General features: G+C 38.4%; 1 protein-coding gene and 1 pseudogene across 2 annotated transcripts in view; one reads left to right on the forward strand and one right to left on the reverse strand.

Moving 5' to 3' along the window:
• The first annotated feature begins 556 nt into the window (after positions 1 to 556).
• Positions 557 to 1,219, forward strand: LOC116866379 (annotated as a pseudogene).
• Positions 1,220 to 1,785: 566 nt separating this feature from the next.
• HMGA2 (high mobility group AT-hook 2) overlaps positions 1,786 to 20,097 on the reverse strand; it is a 173,263-nt gene continuing 154,951 nt past the window's right edge. Inside the window, exons 5-6 of one of the 2 annotated variants that reach the window (XM_032854894.1) lie at positions 4,216 to 4,271; positions 1,786 to 1,909 (exon numbers count right to left, since the gene is read on the reverse strand). In XM_032854894.1, the coding sequence (XP_032710785.1) occupies positions 1,867 to 1,909; positions 4,216 to 4,271 (99 nt within the window). In that variant the 3' untranslated portion in view covers positions 1,786 to 1,866. Of the gene's footprint in view, positions 1,910 to 4,215; positions 4,272 to 7,079; positions 7,184 to 20,097 lie in introns of those variants that run through there. The other variant, XM_032854897.1, reaches the window with a different exon arrangement.

Consider the following 20,097-nt stretch of genomic DNA (forward strand, 5'->3'; position numbering starts at 1 on the left):
CTCAGAAAGGAGTCTTTCCATACTTTTGAAGGTCACTGTTACTTGTTTCTGGAGTTTGCAACCTGATGTTGGGAGTGGCATGGAGGTGACTTTTGTTGTTCTGCTTCAATCCCCGTTTTAGATGAGTGCTCCACCCCTGTGCCTTGGAGTTAGGGCCTTCTCAGTGATTCTCCTCATCTGGAAGTTGGCAATCCCTAATGTATTCTTGCCCTTCCCCAGAGGGTTTTTCTGTTCCTTTTCTCACCTGCAATATGTCTTCACCTATACCTTGAGGGTAACAGGGTGTAGTGCCCTTCTTCCAGTGGGATAAGGCTGTAGGAGACAGGAGAGAAGGATACGGGCAGATCTTCATGCCTTCACCTCAGGGGTTGCTCTTTCCTTCTCCAAGGCTGTACCATAAGGGATATTTCTTCAGACTCATTCTGTTTTTGGTTTTCCCATGCACACTCAGTGAGGTCTGTGAAAAGGGTCTGCAAATGGGTGGGAATTCCTCTCTATCTGTGGATCTCAGAAGTTTTCTGCTTTCATTTTACACTCTATACCCTATCCTCTCACAATGGACCATTCTGCATTCATTAACAATTTTAGTCAGTTTTGTTTGTTTGTTTTCTGGACATGGCTGAGTAGGAGGTTCAATCATGTTGCCTACATTTGCCACAACAAAGACCAAAAGGTTTGGCACAAGGAGCTCACTATCCAGGACATCTACCTGAGACTGTTGGTCAAGCTGTATGTTTTTCTGGCCAAACGAACTAACTCCAATTTAAACCATGTTGTTGATTGAAGTTGTATTAAAGAGGTCATTCATGAGTCATACCAACCAGCTGCCTCTGTTCCTCTCCTGGATGATCCAGAAAATGAAGCTTCCTGGCCAGAAAGACAGAACAGTGGTGGTTTTAGGGACTGTAACCAATGCATGTGGTAGGAGGTGCCCAAACTGAAGATGTGTGCACTGTGTGTGAGCAGTCATGACTGTAGCCACATCCGCAAAGCTGGGGGCAAGATCTTTATATTTGACCAGTTGGCCTGGACTCTCCCAAGGGCTGTGGCACCGTCTTACTCTCTCTCTGGTCCATGAAAGTGCCCACTTTAGGTATAGGGGTATATTGGCAAGGCCCTAGGGACCCCGCACAGCCACACCAAACCCTCTGTGCAATCCAAGAGCTGGAAGCTGGAGCAGGCCAGATGCAGCAAGGCCAGCATCAGCTACAAAAAGTAACCCCTGATCCTGCCTTGTTATTAAAAAGATTCTGGTGCTGAAAAAAAAAAATTTTTTAGCCAATTTTCTTTCTTTCTTTTTCTTTTTCTTTTTCTTTTTTTCTCTTTCTCTCTCTCTTTCTTTCTTTCTCTCTTTCTTTCTTTCTTTCTTTCTTTCTTTCTTTCTTTCTTTCTTTCTTTTACCAGCTTGTATAGCATCTGGTGTTTTGCTGTAGCTAAGCAAGTGCTCTCCTTGGAGGCATTTTTGTTTGCATTTCTTAAGCTAATTGTTTGCCCTGTGACCACAGCTCTGTAACAGATTCAAGAAAAGTTGTAATTTTGTAAATTATCTAGCTTTTTTTTGGTCATAAGTATGGTGTTTCCTACATCCCATAGTGAGGCCAGAAATCCTATTTCTTGACCTATAAGAAAAATTATTTCTAGGTGTTTAAAGCATCTACAAGCAAATCTTATTTCATAGACCAAATGTCAGGTAATTTTGGACTTCAAATAAAAGAAAATCCAATCAAAATATGTAAACCAGAAGTTTTTATTGTCTCATTTGAAAGGAAAGTGGAGGTACAGGTTTAAATCAAGTCAACAATTTTGTTAGGGTTCTAGGTTCTTTCTCTTTTCCACTCTGCTATTCTCAGGACATTGTTGAGTCCTTTAGGGTAACTTCCTCATGTGTCCCAGAATGGCTACCAGAGTTCTGGACATCACAGAGGTGGAAACGAACAAGCCATACATTAAAAATTTAAATAAAATTAATGACTTTTTCATGTCATTATTTTTTAAGAGAAAGAAAAAAATCACAAAGACTTCCTATCAAACTTGCCACATGTCTTATTCAACAGGACTGGGTCACATGCACATTGCTCAATTGTTTACTAGAATAGGAATGGAACTCCCCTATTAGATTTAACATCAAGATTTGTCTCTGGTCTGGAAAGGGGACAAATTCCTCTGAAGTACATGGCAAATTCTGTGTTTTATTTAAGAAATTCTGCTGTACCACAAGGTCATAAAGATATTTCTTTCTCCATTGATACTCTCCACATTGTCTTCTCATAATTTTGAAGTTTTGCATTTCATAGACTTTTAGTTAACACAGAATTCATTTTTATATATAAGGTCTGTAGAGATTTTCTTTCTTTTTTTTTTATGATAAGGATCGTCAATTTTCTCCACCTCACTTATGAGATAGAACTTTCTTCCCCACTATTTATTCTACCACTGCTAGCTCCCTCCTGCCCCCCAACAGGTACCAGAAGTACATATACCAAGTTCTCTGTATGTATGTGTCTGTATTGGGGTTTTCTATCTTGTTCCATTAGTCCGTCTATTTATCTTCAAACTAATATCATATTGTTTAAGGACCAAAGTTTTATAATAAATCTTGAGATTTGGGAGGGCAAGATGCTTCCCTCCTTATTCTTATTTTTCAAAATTGGTCCTTTATTCTTCCATATGGATTTTAAGGTTAGTTTATCAAATGTAGTCAAAATCTCTTTTAAAATCTGAATTAGAATGGCAATAAATTTATAAACTAATTTGGGGAAAATTGTCATTCTCAAAACATTGAGTATGTTTACCTATTAACAGTCTATACATTTCCATTTATTTGTGTCCTGAAATACATTTTTCTATTTTCTAGTAAGATACTGTACAACTTTTGCTTTATAACTTCTGGCTGTCATTGTGGATGAGATCTTTTCCTTAATTACATTTTCTAAATGGTTCTTTATTAGGTATAGTGAAACTACTATTTTTATTTATTGCTTGTCTATCCAGTAACTTCAATGAGCTCTCATTAATTTTACTAAATCACTTATGGATATTTTTAATTTTACATGTAGATAATCATATCACTGGTTAATACTGACCATACTGTTTTGCTCATTTTTTGAGTTTTCTCTCTCTTTTTTTTTTTTTTTTTCTGTTTCTGGGTTTCTGTCCTGAATAGAAGCAGTACTAGTGAGCATCTTTGCCTTGTCCCTGACTTTAAAGCTAAAACTAATACAATGTTATATGTCAATTATATCTCAATCAAAGAAAAAGTAATGCTTCTAATGCTTCATGTTTAGTAAGACATTTGGTTTAGATTGTTGACAAGTCTACATCTGTTTAAGAAAATTTCCTTTTGCTCCAAATTTACTGCATCTTTCTTTCTTCCTTTTTTCTTCCTCCCTTCCTCTCTACTCTCTTTCTCTGCCTCACTTGCTTTTGTAAAAGATTAATAAATAAATGTTGAATTTTACCATAAGTTTGTGCATCTATGTTTATGACTATATTTAGCATATAGTTTTTCTCATACTATACTGCCCTTGTGAAATTTATTATTATTATTATTTTTTGCCTTGTGAAATTTTAACATCAAGGTTCTTCTAGCTTACAAAAGGAGTTGGGGAGCTACTCCCTTTTTTTAATCTCTAGAACTCTTATCTAATACAGGAGTTAAATGTTCTTTGAAGATTGGGTGGTATCTCATCCAATATTTATATATGTTAAATCAAACATATATCTAATAAATCTAATATTAGTCATTATTAAATTAATGGTTGTAATTACATTGATAAGTTATATTTTTAAAATAATGTTTAATATAATCACCAAATTAATACATTGATACTATAACTTAATACATAAATTATTAGGTTAATAAATTTCATATGTTAAGTGGATATCATTTAATATTTAATATTTTCTTCTCATTTTATAGTTGAGGCAGCAGCTGTATTCCAGCTACTCCAGTAATTGCCCTAGTTTGCCAGTTTTAGAGCTTTTCTTCTGAGCTTATCTTCTTTCTCTGGGAATTAAAAAACTCCCAGCTGATCTCAATGTATGGTGAAACACAGGCCTAGCCTTCTGACTGATTCTCAGAGAAATTTTCTCCTTGACTTTTCCTGTCTCTCCAGGGCTCACTGAGGTGAACTGCAAATTGCCTTCCTGTGGGGTTAGGGCTTTATTTCAAACATCGAGAGCAATGGGGCTCTATGTGAAAACAAGCTTTTATACCTTTCCATTGGAATCCAACGCATTCTCAGTGGTCTCTGAATAAACCGTATCCATATCTAAAATTTAAGGGAAGTTAGTCCTGGTTTGAATAAAGCACTGTCAAGCAATATCATGAGCCATTAATCCATGCTGAAATAAGAAAGTAGAGGAGATGGCAGAGGGTCTGACTTATACCATTTGAGGGTCCTTGTTAATGTTTGTAGGTCACCATAGGCTTCCAAAAGAAGAGGCTGCATGGACAAGACCAGGTCTTCCCTTCCCTTTGTGAGATCTGGAACTAACCACAACATCTCTGACCTTCTTAGATGCCTCTTCCTCCAGCTGGGGACTTGAGAACTCCCTATACCTTGTAGATATGAAGCCAGCGTGGACAGCACAAGTTCATAATCCCAATGCTGGATCTTCTTTCCATCCGTTGGGGAATAATGGGCTTAATCAGGCCATTCAAAAGGAAGATCACTTGATCCCTCGTGTTCATTTCTGAGTTTTATTTTCCCTTTACTTTCACCTCTATTTCCTGAAATTGGTATTGCCTAGAAATTCTTCCTACCACAATTATGTTGCTTTCCCAGAAACTCTGAAGCCTTCCCAGCCCACACCCAGGCCCCTGCATGCCACCATTCTTACTCACTGCTCCTGCGGGTTTTTCCAAGACAGGGAAGATTCAAAACACACTCTTTGAGGCAAAATGGCCCCAGGAGGAGATTCGTGCTCACATAACAGAGTCTGACAAGGAGTATAGCTTATTCCGACCCCTCTCCCATATTGGGATACATATTTCAGAGGAATTGCCAAGTATTAAATTAAAAAAGCACACAACTTCATTCTTGTGGTTTTTGTACCCCATTTCAGACAGGCCTGGACAAATTCTACTAATTCTATTGTAAGTGATGGTTCTGAAAGCATTTCTAGCAACTTGAGGGAGAAAGGAGACAGGCGAGGTCGGGGAGAGGAAGGCTGGGTAAGATAAGCCTGATGGGCTCTAGAGGGACCACCCAACCTGCTTGGAAGCTGTTGCCACTCACCCTTCAGATTTTTTGAAAATCTGCTCCTCTGGAGGTAGAGGTTGGCAGGGGTGAGGTGGCACACAAGTGAAGAAGAACGAAGGTGTACCTCCCTTCTGCAAAGTGAGGCTAGCTTCTTTCTGCACTCCTGTGTGTACAGAGATTAGCAGTGTCCCTCTGCCGGCGGAACCAAAGGACAGGATTCTGGCTTTCATGGTTGTCCCGGTACTGGGATTGATTAAACTGGACCTAAGATTTTAAGTTTTCGGTGTTCAAGGCAAAGTCTGGGGCTGGAAATATGGATGGATCTTAAACATTAAGCCCAAAGCAGACCGCAAAGAGTAGAACAAGTGCTGGAAGAAGAGTGAGTAACAGCCCAGAATAGGTGTAGGAGGTGAGGTCTGGAAAAATCCTTCAGAGAATGCCTTTTAGGAGGCCTCACAATAACCACATGGTTCAGAGAAATCTGTACAAGGCCCAGCCTTATCGGGGGATTGAATCACAACATTTCATCCACATAGAATGGACGTATTGGAAGAGGAGACAGCTACCTACAGAGATCAACAGACACTGTGTCATAGCTGTAATCATGCCTGTAATCTCTGAAATGTTAAGGTAAAAATATAGAGGACCTTAGGGGGTCTGTTGTGGGGTCAGAGCCATGGAAAATTTACAGAAGAGGCCATGATTAAGCAGGGTTTGAAGTGATGCTGGCAGATAAGGATGTGGGAAAAGCCAAGAGAACAGCATGTGCAAAGATACGGGGACGTGACACAACATGGTGTGGATGGAGCCATAGAAGTGAGATCATTTCAGAGGGGAGGAGGGAGGGGTAAGGGAGCGAGTTAAGATTGGAAAAGAGGATCCACGGGCTGGCATAATGATGGAGGGCCTCAAATTCCATGCTAAGGAGCTGGGTTTGTTTGGTTTTCGTTAGGGAGTGTGGAGACACTGATGTATTATAACCAGGGCTAGGTCCCATGTTAGGCAATTCCAGAACTCCAAAGACCACGGAGATTAATTGAGTAGATTTCTTAAAATTAATGATACTTGTTACCTGTCTTTTATTCTGATCTACTTCCCACCTCCGCCCCCCAACACCTCCCAAAGACTTCAGCACATAGTTTAACCCTCCTTTCTGATTTTAGCTAAAACTCAGAAAGTTGCATGATTCTCTGAGATTAGATCTGGTCAGCAGATAGTGACCCATTTGTTTTATTGCTGTTTTCTTTGTCAGTTGGATTTGAGTTTATCAATTAGTCAGTTTCTTTGTAGTGGAAAACTGCAGTTGTAGCATTCCAGGGACAAGCCTTAGTGGGCAAGTGAACCAAATGAATCACCATGAGGCATGTGAGGTTGTGGCTGAGAAACAAATATCTGTGATACATGCCATTGACTCGGGTTATGACTTTTGGCCCCTGGATATCTGGTGTTGACCCTCCCCTCCCCACCCCGAAAACATGGAATGAGTAGACAAAACTTTGGTCTGAAGTTGAGCATTTATATGAACACATCTGTCCCAGCTTTCTAATTTGTGAGTAAAAACATTGTAAAGGTACCTACAAAGGAACACTTCTGGACCAAGACATTAAGATATTTGAGGCCTTTTCAAAAATGGAAATGATGAACATTCCCTCTTAACTTCACCTATTCAAGATAAAGCTGGACACAGTCATAACTAAGTAAGTATTACGGTTGAGGAATAGTTGGATTTTTTTGTTTTGTTTTTAGTCTCCTGGCAGAGGAAAAGAAAAGTATACTTATGGTGCGATGACTAGTGTTGATGGAAACACATAACCTAGGCGTAGGGACCCTGGTGAAGGGTAGAGGTCTGCTTCTTGGCCCTGAGGGCCTTGTTATCCAGGATCCTGGGCGCAGTGTTGTGCAGGCAGGTGGCACTGGACAATGACAGCAAGAATGATTCCTTGGTGTTAGCAGGCTTCTTGGAAGCAAAGGCAGGATTTCTGAAAAGTGAAAATGATGCTCAAAGGCAAGGTCCTTTTCAAGGTCTCTTTCCCTGGCTGGAAGCTCTGGCTTGATTCTGGGATGAAACTTCAACCGGTGTTTTGGAAGCTGGGAATACCCATCTGCTTCAGGAAGGCTTAATCGTCAGAATTAACTCTCTGAAATTATAAGCTCATTTTTGTTATTATTACTTGTAATTTGAGTAGAGTTGACACAAAATGTTACATTAGTTTCAGGTGTACAATATAGGGATTCAGTAAGTTTATACATTATCCTATGCTCACCACAAGTGGAGCTGCCATCTGTTCCCATAAATTGCCATTCAGCCTCATTGATTGTATCCCTCATGCCGCACCTTTTATTCCCGTGGCTTCCTCATTGCATAATTGGAAAACTGGGTCTCCCACTCCCCTTTGCCCATTTCGCCCATTTCCCTGCCCTTTTCTCTTCTGGCAACCATCAGTTTGTTCTCTGCATTTATACGTCTCTTTTTGTTTTTTGTTTGATAAATTCATTTTTATTTGAAAGAAGTGATTAAAGACCTTGCCCTAAGAATCAGAGCTCATAAGTGGATAGGAGGGTATTTAAGTCTTCTCTGACTGGCTCTACAACAGCTCTATCTAACGGAAATATAACACAGGCCACATATTTTATTATTGTATTTATTGAGATAAGCTTAGTATACCACATTATATCAGCTCCAGGTGAACAACACTATCATTTGATATTTGCATTTTATAAAGCGATCATTGTCATAACTCTAGTTATCATCCTCACCATACAATTGACCCTCGTCACCATTTTGGCCCACCCCCTAAAACTCTTCCCCTCTGATAACCACTAATCTGTTCTCATTATCTATGAGTTTTGTTTTGTTTGTTCATTTGGATTTTTTTTTTTTTTTTTTTTTTTTTTAGATTCTACATGTAAGTGAAATCATATGGCATTTGTCTCTCTGGCTGATTTCATTTAGCACAATACCCTTAAATGGATCGAGCCCTGTTTCAGGCTTTCTGCTCAGCAGGGAGCCAGCTACCTCCCTCTCTCTCTGCCTGCCTCTCTGCCTACTTGTGATCTCTCTCTCTGTCAAATAAATAAATAAAATCTTTAAAACAAAACAATATTAATTTTTCCAATCCATTAGCAGAGAATATCTTTCTATTTACTTGTGTTTTCTTCAGTTTCTTCAGTATCGAAGAGTTTTCATAGCCTTGGTTAAATTTATTCCCAGGTAGCATAGAAAAAAACTGCTCATAGGTATTTTATTCTTTTTGATATCATTGTAAATGATATATTTTTTTAAAAGATTTTATTTATTTGACAGAGAGAGAACAAGGATAAGTACGGGAGCAGCAGAGAAGAGGGAAAAGCAAGCTCCCCACTGAGAAGGGGGTCTTATGTGGGGCTTGATCCCAGGACCCAGAGATCATAACCTGAGCCAAAGGCAGAGGCTTAACCGACTGAGCCACCCAGATACCCCAAGATCGTTTCATTAATTTTCCTTTTTCTTAATGGAAATGTCACAGATTTCTGTATACTGAGTTTGTATCCTGTAACTTTACTGAATTTATGTATTAATTCCAAGTGTTTTTAATGGAGTCTTTAGGGTTTTCTCTATGTTGAATTTTATCATCTGCAAATAGTGACAGTTTTACTTCTTCCTTTCCTGTTTGGATGCCTTTTATTTCTTTTTCTTGCCTAATTGCTTTGGCTACCTTCCAGTATTATGACAAATAAAAGTGGTAAGAGTGGGCATCCTTTCCTTGTTCCATATCTTAAAGAAAAAGAATTTTAGCTTTTTATGGTTGAGTATGATGTTAACAGTGGGCTTGTCATATATGACCTCTATTAGGTTGAGGTATGTTCCTTCTTTCTGCACTCTGTTAAGAGATTTTTATCATAAATGGATGTTGAATTTTGTCAAATGTTTTTCCTGTGTCTGTTGAGATAATCACATAATTTTTATCCTTCATCTTGTTAATGTGGTATATCATGTTGATTGATTTGTGAATGTTGAACATCCCTGAATTAAGTTCACCTTTATCAGGGTGTATGATCCTTTTAATGTATTGCTGAATTCAGTTTGTTAATATTTTGTTGAGGAGTTTTGCATCTATCTTAATCATCTATAACTTTCTTTTTTTTTGGTAGTGTCCTTGTCTGGTTTTGGTATCGGGGTAATGCTGGCCTTGTCAAATGAACTTAGAAGAGCTCCTTCTTCTCCAATTTTTGAAAGTATAGGTATTGATTTTTATTTATTTATTTTTTAATGTTTGCCAGAATTCACCATTGCAGCCATCTGGTACTGCACTTTCTTTTTTTGGGAAGTTTGTGATTATTGATTGAATCTTCCTACTAGCAATTGGTCTATTCAGGTTTTCTATTTCTTCATAATTCAGTCTTGAAAGATAATATATTTCAAGGAAGTTATTAATTTCTTCTATGCTGTCCAGCTTGTTGACATATAATTGTTCATAGTAGTCTCTTATGATCTTTTATATAAATTTCTGTGGTGTCAGTTGTAACTTCTCTTTAATTTCTGATTTTACTTATTTGAACCTTCTCTATCTTTTTCTTGGTGAGTCTGGGTAAAGGTTTGTCAATTTTGTTTATTCTCTCAAATAATGAGCTTTTAGTTTCATTGATCTTTTTATTTTTTAGTTTCTATTTAATTTATTCCTCTCTGATACTTAGTATTTCCTTCCTTCTACTAACTTTGGGCTTCATTTGTTTTTCTTTTTCTAACTCTTCTTTTTGTGTGTGTGAAATTAAGTTATTTACTTGAGATTTTTCTTGTTTCTTGAGGTAGGCCTGTCTTGCCATGAACTTCCCCCTTAGAATTGCTTTTTCTGAATCCCATAGACTTTGGGTTATTGTGTTTCCATTTTCATTCATCTCAAAGTAATTTTTATTTCCTCTCTGATTTCTTCATTGACCCATTGGTTGCTTAGTAGTATGTTGTTTAAACTAAACTAACCTAAACTTAAAAAATAGGGGTTTTTTTTTTCTGCTTTTTTTTTCTTATAATTGATTTCTAGTTTCATGCCATTGTGGTCAGGAAAGATGCTTGATATCACTTCAAACTTCTTAAATTTATTGAGATTTGTTTTGTGACCTAATATTTGATCTGTCCTGGAGAATATTACATGTGCACTTGAGAAGAAGGTATGTTCCACTGCTTTTGGATGGAATGTTCTATATATAGCTATTAAGTTCATCTGGTCTAATGTATCATTTAAGGTTGATGTTTCCTTATTGATTTTCTTTCTGGATGATCTACCCATTGCAGTAAGTGGGATATTAAAATTCCTTACTATTATTGTATTGCTGTCAACTTGCCCCTCTAAGTCTATTAATATCTGCTTTATATATTCAGGTGTTTCTATGTTGGTGTGTAAATATTTACAAATGCTATATCATCTGTTATATTGCCTCTTTTATCATTATGTAATGTCCTTCTTTTTCTTTTATTACAGTCTTTATTTTAAAGGATATTTTTCCACATTATGGAAACAATGTTGTAGCAGTAGTACAATAAAAAAAAAAAGTTAAAAAGTAAAGTATATTTTTTTCTGATATAAGTATAGCTACCCCAGCTTTCTTGTTTCTTTGTTTCCATTTGCATGGATAATCTTTTTCCAACCCTTAAGATCAGTCTGTGTGTCTTAGATATGAAGTAAGTCTCTTGTAGCAACATATAGTTGAGTCTTGTTTTATAATCCATTCCACCACAGTATGTCTCTTAATTGGAGAATTTAGTCCATTTACATTTAAAGTAATTATCCAAAGGCATGTACTTATTTCCATTTTGTTCACTGTTTTCTGGCTGTTTCATAGTTCCTCTCTGTTTTTTTCTTGGTCTCTTGCTCACTTCTCTTGTGGTTTGATGTTTCTTTAGTACTATTTTTTTATTTCTTTCTTGTTATCTTTCATGTATCTACTGTAGGTTCTTTTATGGTTACCATAAGTTTCATATATAACAGCCTATGTACATACCAGTCTATTTTAAATTGGAAGCAACTTAAACTTGAACTTATTCTGAAAAAAATATTTACTCCCCCAACCCACATTTTATGGTTTTGATGTCACATTTTACATCTTTTTATATTGTGTATCCCTTAATGGATTATTGTAATTATAATTTTAGTGCTTTAACCTTCATATTAGCTTTATAAGTGGTTAATCCACTACCCTTACTACATATTCACCTTTACCAGCAAGATTTTTGCTTTCATATGTTTTCTTGTTATTAAAGCTTTTTCTTTTCAGCTTAAAGAAGTTCCTTTAACATTTCATATAAGGTTTAGTGGTGATGAACTCCTTTAGCTTTTGCCTTTCTGGAAAACTTTTATTTCTCCTTCAATTCTGAATTTTAGCCTAGCTGGGTAGAGTATTTGTGGTCAGCAGTTCTTTTTTTCAGCACTTTGACTATATAATCCCACTGCCTTTTGGTCTTCAGAGTTTCTACTGAAAAATCATCTCATAGCCTTAAGGAATTGTTTTTCTTGCTGCTTTTAAGATTTTTTATCTTTAACTTTTGACATTTAATTTATAATGTTTTTTGGTGTGAATCTTTTTGGGTTCATATTATTTGGAACTCTCTGCATTTTTGGACCTGGAAGTCTGTTTCCTTCCCCAGATTAAGGAAGTTTTCAGTCATAATTCCCTTAAATAATTTTTCTGCTACTTTCCCTCTCTCTTCTCCAGGGGCTCTTATAATGTAAATGTTAGTCTTCTTGTTGTTGTCCCATAGGTCTCTTCAGCTATCTTTACTATGTAAAATTCATTTTTCCTTTCGCTATTCTGAATGGGTGAAGACTACTGCCCTGTTTTTCAAGTCACTGGTCCATTCTTCTGTTTCATTTAATCTGGCCTCGATTCCCTCTAGTGTATTTTTGAGTGCAGTTATTATATTTTTCAGTGCTGAGATTTTCTTGTATTTTCTATCTTCTTGAAGTTCCTATTGTGTTCATTTATTCTTTTCCCAAGTTTGGTGAGCAACTTTATGACCAATAGTTTGAAATCTTTATTAGGTAGATTATTTATCTCTGTTTCACTAAGGTCTTTTTCTTAGGTTTTTCTTATTCTTGCATTTGGAACATATTCCTTTGCTTTTTCATCTTGCTTGATTCTCCGTGTTCATTTGCTTCTCTGTATATGAGGTGAAGCACCTACCTTTCCCAGTCTTGAAGAAGTGGTTAGGTTATGATCCCTCTTGTTCAACCTTGCCCTAGCTCTTAGTCTTCTCTCAAATGTTTGTGATTGTTTAAATAGTCTGATCTATTCTTTTTTTTTAAATTTTAATTCTAGTATAATTAACATACAGTGTTATATTAATTTCAGGTGTACAATACAGTGATTCAACAATTCTATACATTACTCAGGGCTCATCAAGGTAAATGTACTCTTAATCTTCTTCGCCTATGTCACCCTTCCTCCTAACCACCTGCCCTCTGGTAAGTTTGTTTCCTATAATTAAGATTCTGGTTTTGGGTTTTTTTTTGTTTGTCTCTCTCTTTTTTCTCCTTTTTTTTTTTGGTTTTGTTTCTTAAATTCCACATAAAAGTGAAATCATATGGTATTTCTTTCTCTGACTGACTTATTTTGCTTTAATATTATACTTTCAACAACCACGTTGTTGTGGATGGCAAAATTTTAGATTTTATTCTTTTTTATGGCTAAGTAATATATACACACATGCGCGCACACATACACACACACACATACCACAACTTCTTTACCCATTCATTTGTGCTGCCTCCGTATTTTTAGCTTTATTTATTCTTGATAGGTCCCAGTGGTGGCAGGTCTGCCAGGAGTTGTCAGTGTTGCGAAGGGAGAGATCTCAGTCAGCACCTGGGTTCAGGCTGCCAGACAGATCCTCAGGCAGAAACTTCTAAAGTATCCCAATATATACAGTCCTATGGGGCTGCCATTGTAGACCCTGCTGACCTTCAGACTAAGCGATCTGGAGGCATCTCTTGGGTGAATGTTGCAAGAATTGGGGCTCCTCTCAGAAGTTATAGCAAGCTACTAGATGGTATCTCCCTGCCTGTGTTCCCTGAGAGCCCCTATGTAGCCTTTATATGTTTGGCAAACTTGAAGCTTATCCCTCAAGCTGAAGCTCCAGGACAATTAAACGGGCCCTTTTCACTTGAAGACTGGAGGTGTATGTTAGCCTCCCATCTGTGTGGTGCTCTGGATATGGTATCCTTCCCAGAACTGTCTTTCTGATTGTTACAGTTCTCTGGAGCCAGGAACACAAGACCCTTTGGCCATCAGAGCCATGTGATCAAGGGGCATTCCCTGTCTGCTCTGAGGTTATCCACTGGCTTCAGCTGCTGGAGAGTGTTGGGGTAGGAGAGGGTGTGACTGTGGTTTTAACAAAGCCAGGAAACAGTACCAGAGGCTGGGCAGGCCCATGCTTTAATGATGCTGGGGAAGAGCATTGGGAGTGGGGCATGCGTTTGGCTCTAGCGAGTTTGTGTCCATACGTGCCTGCCTGTGCTAGCAAAGTTGGGAGGGAAGGCACTCACTAGCAACTCTATTCCTGAGGAAAATCCCAAATGACTTCTGCCCCATCCAGCAGGTACTTTAAGACTAACAAATGAATCACCTTCACACAGAATCCCCTTATCTCTCAATCTGCTGCCTTTGTGCTGGTTCCCAGGATGATGGAGTCCACAGGCTAGCCTCTCAGAAGTGCTTCAAATCACCCCAGTTCCTGGATCCTCTGTATGTAAGATCTGTTGGTTTCCACAGACAGATGTTTTGGGGGCTTTGTCTAGTACAGTTTCTAAGGGTTGGGGTGACTGATGTGGAGCAAAAACCCTTCACTTCTCAGGGAGAACCTCTGGGTCTGTGAGATCCCTCCCTATTGTGGATTGCTGTACTGGGGTGGGGAGGGGGGGTTGGTAGGACCACATCTTTGCCTCTCCTGTCCATCTCAGTGTGGCCCTTTTATCCCTTGCAGAGGCAACTGTTCAGCTAGTTTTTTGTTCTTTTTCAATGGGAATTATTCCATAGGTAGTTATAGGCTTGTGTCCATAGGAGGAGGTGAGGTCCTATACCACCATCTGGCACCACCCCCTCATGCCAAACATGTAATTTTGAAATTCCTTATAGCCACATTAAAAAAGTAAAAAGAAACAAATGAAATTAATTTTAATAATATATTATTTCTAACTCAATATGTTAATTATTGTGATTTTTAACACATAATCAGTATAAAAATTATTAATGAATATTTTACACTCTTTTCCATACTAAGTTTTCAAAATATGAGGTGTATTTTACCTTAACGGAACATGTCAATTTTTTTTTTAAGATTTTATTTGTTTATTTGACACAGGGAGAGAGAGAGTACAAGCAGGCAGAGGGGTGGAAGGAGATGGAGAAGCAGGTGCCCCGCTGAGCAGGGAGCCCAATGTAGGGCTCGATCCCAGGACCCTGAGATCATGACCTAAGCCAAAGGCAGACGCTTTACTAACTGAGCCACCCAGGTGCCCCTGGAACACGTCAGTTTGTATTAGCTAGATTCCAAATGCTCAAGAGCTTCATGTGGCTAATGGCTACAGAATTGGGTCAGTAGCTCAGAGCTAGAGTCTCCTAAACCATATGGTTTCACAAATGCTTCACATTGTGGGAGGGATTTGGAAGAGTGGCGATGAACACCTGGTGTCACCACTAACACCCTTGAAATAGAAGGAAGCTAAAGCAGGGCTGCCACCAGTACATTTGGTAAATTTACACAGATTTGAAGTTCTTCTCCTAGGTAGACACAGCCTGCACAAGTGTGCTTGATTTGGCAAACAGAGTGCTTGCTAAAGTTTAGTCTCACCACCTCTAACAGGAATCCTTATGCAGTGAACAACTCGCACAGCTGCACATGGTGGCCCACCTCTTTATCTTTCTTCAATAAACTCTCCAATCATCTTCTGGCTCTTAGAAACGAAGATTCATCTGTAGAGCTTCATCAAGCTTTTGTAACGTGAGAAGTAATTCTTTCCCCTCTCTTAGTTTTTACATTCTTTTAAACATTTTTGATAGAAGCAAATGCTTCTAATTAAAAAACAAAAAACCAAAAACCTGTGTCTCTCAACAGGTTCCTTGACAAGGCAATAGATTCTCATTAACAGGACTTAGGAACCCCACAAATGAAACCTTGTCTCTTAGCTCTATCAATTGAGTGACTATGTTTCCATATTGGCTAGAGGATCCTTTACCTCACCACAGAAACCCCAGGACCAGTCCACTGAGTTGAGCTTGTTTTAGAGATGGGCCAGATGGAAAGGGTCCACACTCCATCTGTTTGTCATATAGATGTGGCCATTGTCCAAATCTTACAAAATCATCAAGAGAGAAGAAAACCACAAGGCGGTGCATTTTGAGGGCGATCACAGCTCTTTGAACTATTTTAAAAGCACTGTCTGTATACGCATGTGTGTGTGCGTGTGTGTGTGTGTATGTTAAGGGACACGTTCCAAGTCTCTCTGGATACAGGCAGATCTGGGTTTGAACTTCTAGTCTGTTACTAATTAGTTGTATCAGGGCAGGTTAATTCATTTTGCTGCCCATCAGTATCTCCATCTATGTCATAGGGTTGGCATAAGAATGAAGAAGTCATAGAGATCATTCATGCACAGCACTTAGCACAGAGATCAGCATATACTAAGTGGTTGGTAGATGGCAGCTATTATTGGTAATAATAACTTACTATTTTAACGTTTATAATATTTTATTGTTTGTAAATCTTTGATTCAGTTACAGCATTTCTCATTAGTCAATGGATTGCAAACATCCCTCAGACTTGAAACCTTGGGAAATAGTTCACAAATGTGCTTTCTGCAATGTATCCTTAAGAATAAATTCAAATATCCTGGCAGCAAGTTTTTTTCACTTCAATTCAGCAAATACTCATGGAGTATTTATTTGGTTTCAGATCCCGGGCTGGGTAGGCTTGCAAAGATATGTGTACCAGGATCACTCACTCCAGGTGCTTCCTAAGACACAAAAGATTCCTACCTGCACAGTGACTTACAGAACACCTTGCCCCACTGGACTTTCAGTACTTAGACTCCCAGAGAGCAGAAATGGTGCCTGGTTTGTAGTTGTACCTCCAGCATCTAGCCTGGTGCCTGATGCATAGTGAGTACTCAGAAAGATATTTCTAAATGAATAAAAGCTGTAGATGAGGGGTGCCTGGGTGGCTCAATCGGTTAAGCATCTGCCTTCAGCTCAGATCATGATCTTGGGGGTCCTGGGATCGAATCCTGCATTGACTCCCTGCTCAGTTGGCAGCCTCCTTCTCCCTCTCCCTATCTCTCTGCTCCTACCCCTGCTTGTGCGCTCTCTCTCTCAAATAAATAAATAAAAACTAATAATATAAAATAAAATATAAGAGCAGTAGATGATGAGTGCCAACAAAAGATATGTGTATCAGTTCTAGATGTTTTTCCCTGGGTTCTATTCTAGCTCATGTCCAACCATTCCCTTACCCTCACATAGCTCTATGTCCAACCATGTCAAGCTAACTGCATTTCACAATACATGATTACTCGGCTTTTCATGAGCTGTTCCCACTCTCTAGATGCCCTTTTTACTTTGCTTGATGAGCTCCTAACTATCCCTGGTATATGTCTCCCCAGTGGAACATTCTCTGACCTCTGGGAGTTAATCATACTCTTCTTGGTGTTCTCTTGGTGTTTTGAATAACGCTGCCCTGACATTTATAAGACCCAGGCAAGAGCATGAATGGAGGCCTGCGTACCAAATGACCAAATGTTTAAGAGTTATAAGTCAAGCTAATCAATAAAATAAAATATGTCCTCTCTTCCTCCCTTGTCAAATATATCATCATAATAACAGAATAAGAACTATGAGAAAATATTATTTTTAAAGATTGGAAGTTGGCAAAATATTGAAGATGACTGAATTAAATTTATCAATCATTATTAAATATTCTTTAATTTATAAACATTCTTTAATTTATAGGTTTAATTTATAAACATTGTTTAATTTAATTTATTTGGATGAGTTATAAGAAAGATATACAGAATTCACTACTATTATATATTATTTTGTATAATTTTATATAGTTATTCTACAAAATAGATTTTTCTTGACTTCAGCAAAATCACTTATTATATTATAATAAAGATATTCATTTCATTTGGCAGTTATGATCTAAAAGATTAAACAGTAGAATGTATTTAGCAGATACAAAATTGAATATTTCCAATTGATTACAAAATTAGAAGGCAAAATACATATGAAATACATATGAATACATATGAAAATTAATGCATATCAGTAGTTTAAATAAAAATTATTAACATAAAATTATTCCATCTCCTGAAAATGTTCATACCAATGTATTGGTACTGAGATACCAATGTATTGGTACTGAGATACCCATGATGCATTGACTATGGATGAGGAAATGAAGCTGATGACTGTAAAGTCCAAGGCTTATCTTTGCAGGGCTCTGCCTTCTTCTCCTAACTTTCATATATTTAAATTTATTATTTTGAAAAGTTAATTAAATCTCACTAAATATTTTTATAAAAGTAAAAGTACTTTTATAAAAAGCACCTGGGTGCCCCAGTGGGTTAAGCCTCTGCCTTCAGCTCAGGTCATGATCTCAGGTTCCTGGGATCGAGCCCCACATCGGGCTCTCTGCTCAGCGGGGAGCCTGCTTCCCCCTCTCTCTCTCTCTGCCTCTGCCTCTCTGCCTACTTGTGATCTCTCTCTCTGTCAAATAGATAAATAAAATCTTAAAAAAAAAAAAAGTTACAGTACTGAAAAATCTAGTGCTCAGTGGGCATCTAATTACCGGTATAAATAATCAGTAGTCTATCTCATGCATTAATTAGATCTAGATATACATTTAAGAGTGATCTGAGTTTTTAAAATGTTGCAAATCGTTTTCTTCAGAAGCCATGTATGACAGTGTTGAAAAATGAGCAACAGAAGAATATCTCCCTGGCCACAAATCGGAATATCAAGAGAAGTAGGAAAACTGATCCTCAGGACTGCTGGGAAATGACACTCTCCATGCAAGAGGGAAGACGCGACAACTTCATTTGTCTCTCTCTGTTACCTGAGCACATGCACTGCTCAGGTCCTCTTCCCAGCGTCTCCCAGATGAAAGCAGAGGTTCCTCTTCAGCCTTGGGAATGACAAAATCTGTATACTTTCAGGACACTCATATGCTTACAGCTCAAGGATATGGGACAAGAAATTGGAAAGAAGTGCTCCCCTGGGGGCCTGAAGGATGTTAGTCTTGAGAGCGATGTCTAGGATTACCAGACATGTGCAGGCAATGAGTCCAGATCCTAAGTCACAGAGGCCATGAGCTTTTTAATAAAATGTGTGTGGATGTGTGAATGTGTGTTGTGACATGCTCCATTATTTTTTTTTAAAGACATATATTTATTTGGGAGAGAGAGCGAGAGAGTACATGAGCAGGGGAAGAGGCAGAGGAGGGGGGAGAGAGAGAGAGACTCTCAAGCAGACTCCCACTGAGCACGGAGCCCAGTGTGGGGCTTGATCTCACAGTCCTGAGATCACCACCTGAGCTGAAACCAAGAGTCAGACGCTCAACGGACTGAGCCACCCAGGCACCTGGAGCTGCCATTATTTTTTTACCTATTGTTACTTAGATGGAACCCTTAGTTCCTCTAGCATGAAGACTTGAAATCACCCTGGACCTCTTTCTTTCTTCCTTCCCTTCATTCGTTTGTTCCTTCCTTCTCTCCTCCCTCCTTCCTTCCTTTCTCTCTCTTTCTTTCTTTACTTCCTCCTTCCCTCCCTCCTTTTTCTCTCTCCCTCCCTCCCTTTCTCTCTCTCTCTCTCTCTCATCTTCTGTGAAATCCATCTCCTAATCCTGTTGTTGTGAACTTTGAAGATCGTTCTTGAATCTGACCAGGTATCCAGGTTCCACCACCACCGCTGCAGCCCAAGCCACCGCCATTACCTTTCATCTCCTCTTGGTGCCCTGGGCCTCCTAACTCTTCTGTTTCCTCTCTTGCCCTCCCCTGATGCCCTCTAAACTACATAACAGCAGGTAATCATCCTTCTAGAATGTAAGAAACGTCATGTCAATCTTGTGCTCAAATTACTTCAATACTCTCCTGTCATGTTTAGAATAAACTCTCCATTTCCACAGTGTACAAGGCTGTTCCTAATTTATATCCTGTCTCCCTCTTTTTCTTCATCTCTTACCATTTCCTCCTGGCTTTCTGTGCTCCAGCCGCATGGGCCTTATACTGTCTGTCAGATGCTTTCAGCACCAGCCACCCTCAGAGCCTTCCCTTTGTCATTCCCCATATCCAGAGCTCTCCTACACCTCATTCCCTGCTGGCTTTTTCTAAAAGGCAAACCTTGTCCTCCTCTGTTCCTTTACTCAGCTATGCTTTTATTTAGAAGATGTATTAATCCTTGATAGAATTTTACATATCTATTTTTTTTAATGTTCTGTGTCTGTCATCCAGATTTGTCATTTTAGACTTCGTCTATGTATTTCAAAGAACTGACTTACCCTCCTGGATCTGGAGATGGACATTTTACCCAGGTTTGGACATGCCTGGCCACAATGATTACTCTGGGGTTAGACCCATGAAGGAAGGAAGTATCTGCCTAGTACTGTTACTGAAACATTTTGCAAACAGAAGTTCTGACTCTGTTGGGGTTGCTAAATTGGAGCCATGAGTGGCCATTCCACCAATCTATGGGAGACACGGTTTAAAAAATAAAGACAACACAGGGAAAAAAATAGCACTGAAAGAAGAAAAGAGAGATTCTTAAATACAGAATTTTGTACAGAATTTACAGAATTCTTGAATACAGAACACTCAGATTTTCAGTTCAATGATCCCGTGAATTCATTATTTTTACTTGGGCCCATTTGATT

Source organism: Lontra canadensis, unplaced genomic scaffold (genome assembly GCF_010015895.1).
Source record: "Lontra canadensis isolate GAN:19392208 unplaced genomic scaffold, GSC_riverotter_1.0 scaffold9, whole genome shotgun sequence".
Lineage (NCBI taxonomy): Eukaryota > Metazoa > Chordata > Mammalia > Carnivora > Mustelidae > Lontra > Lontra canadensis.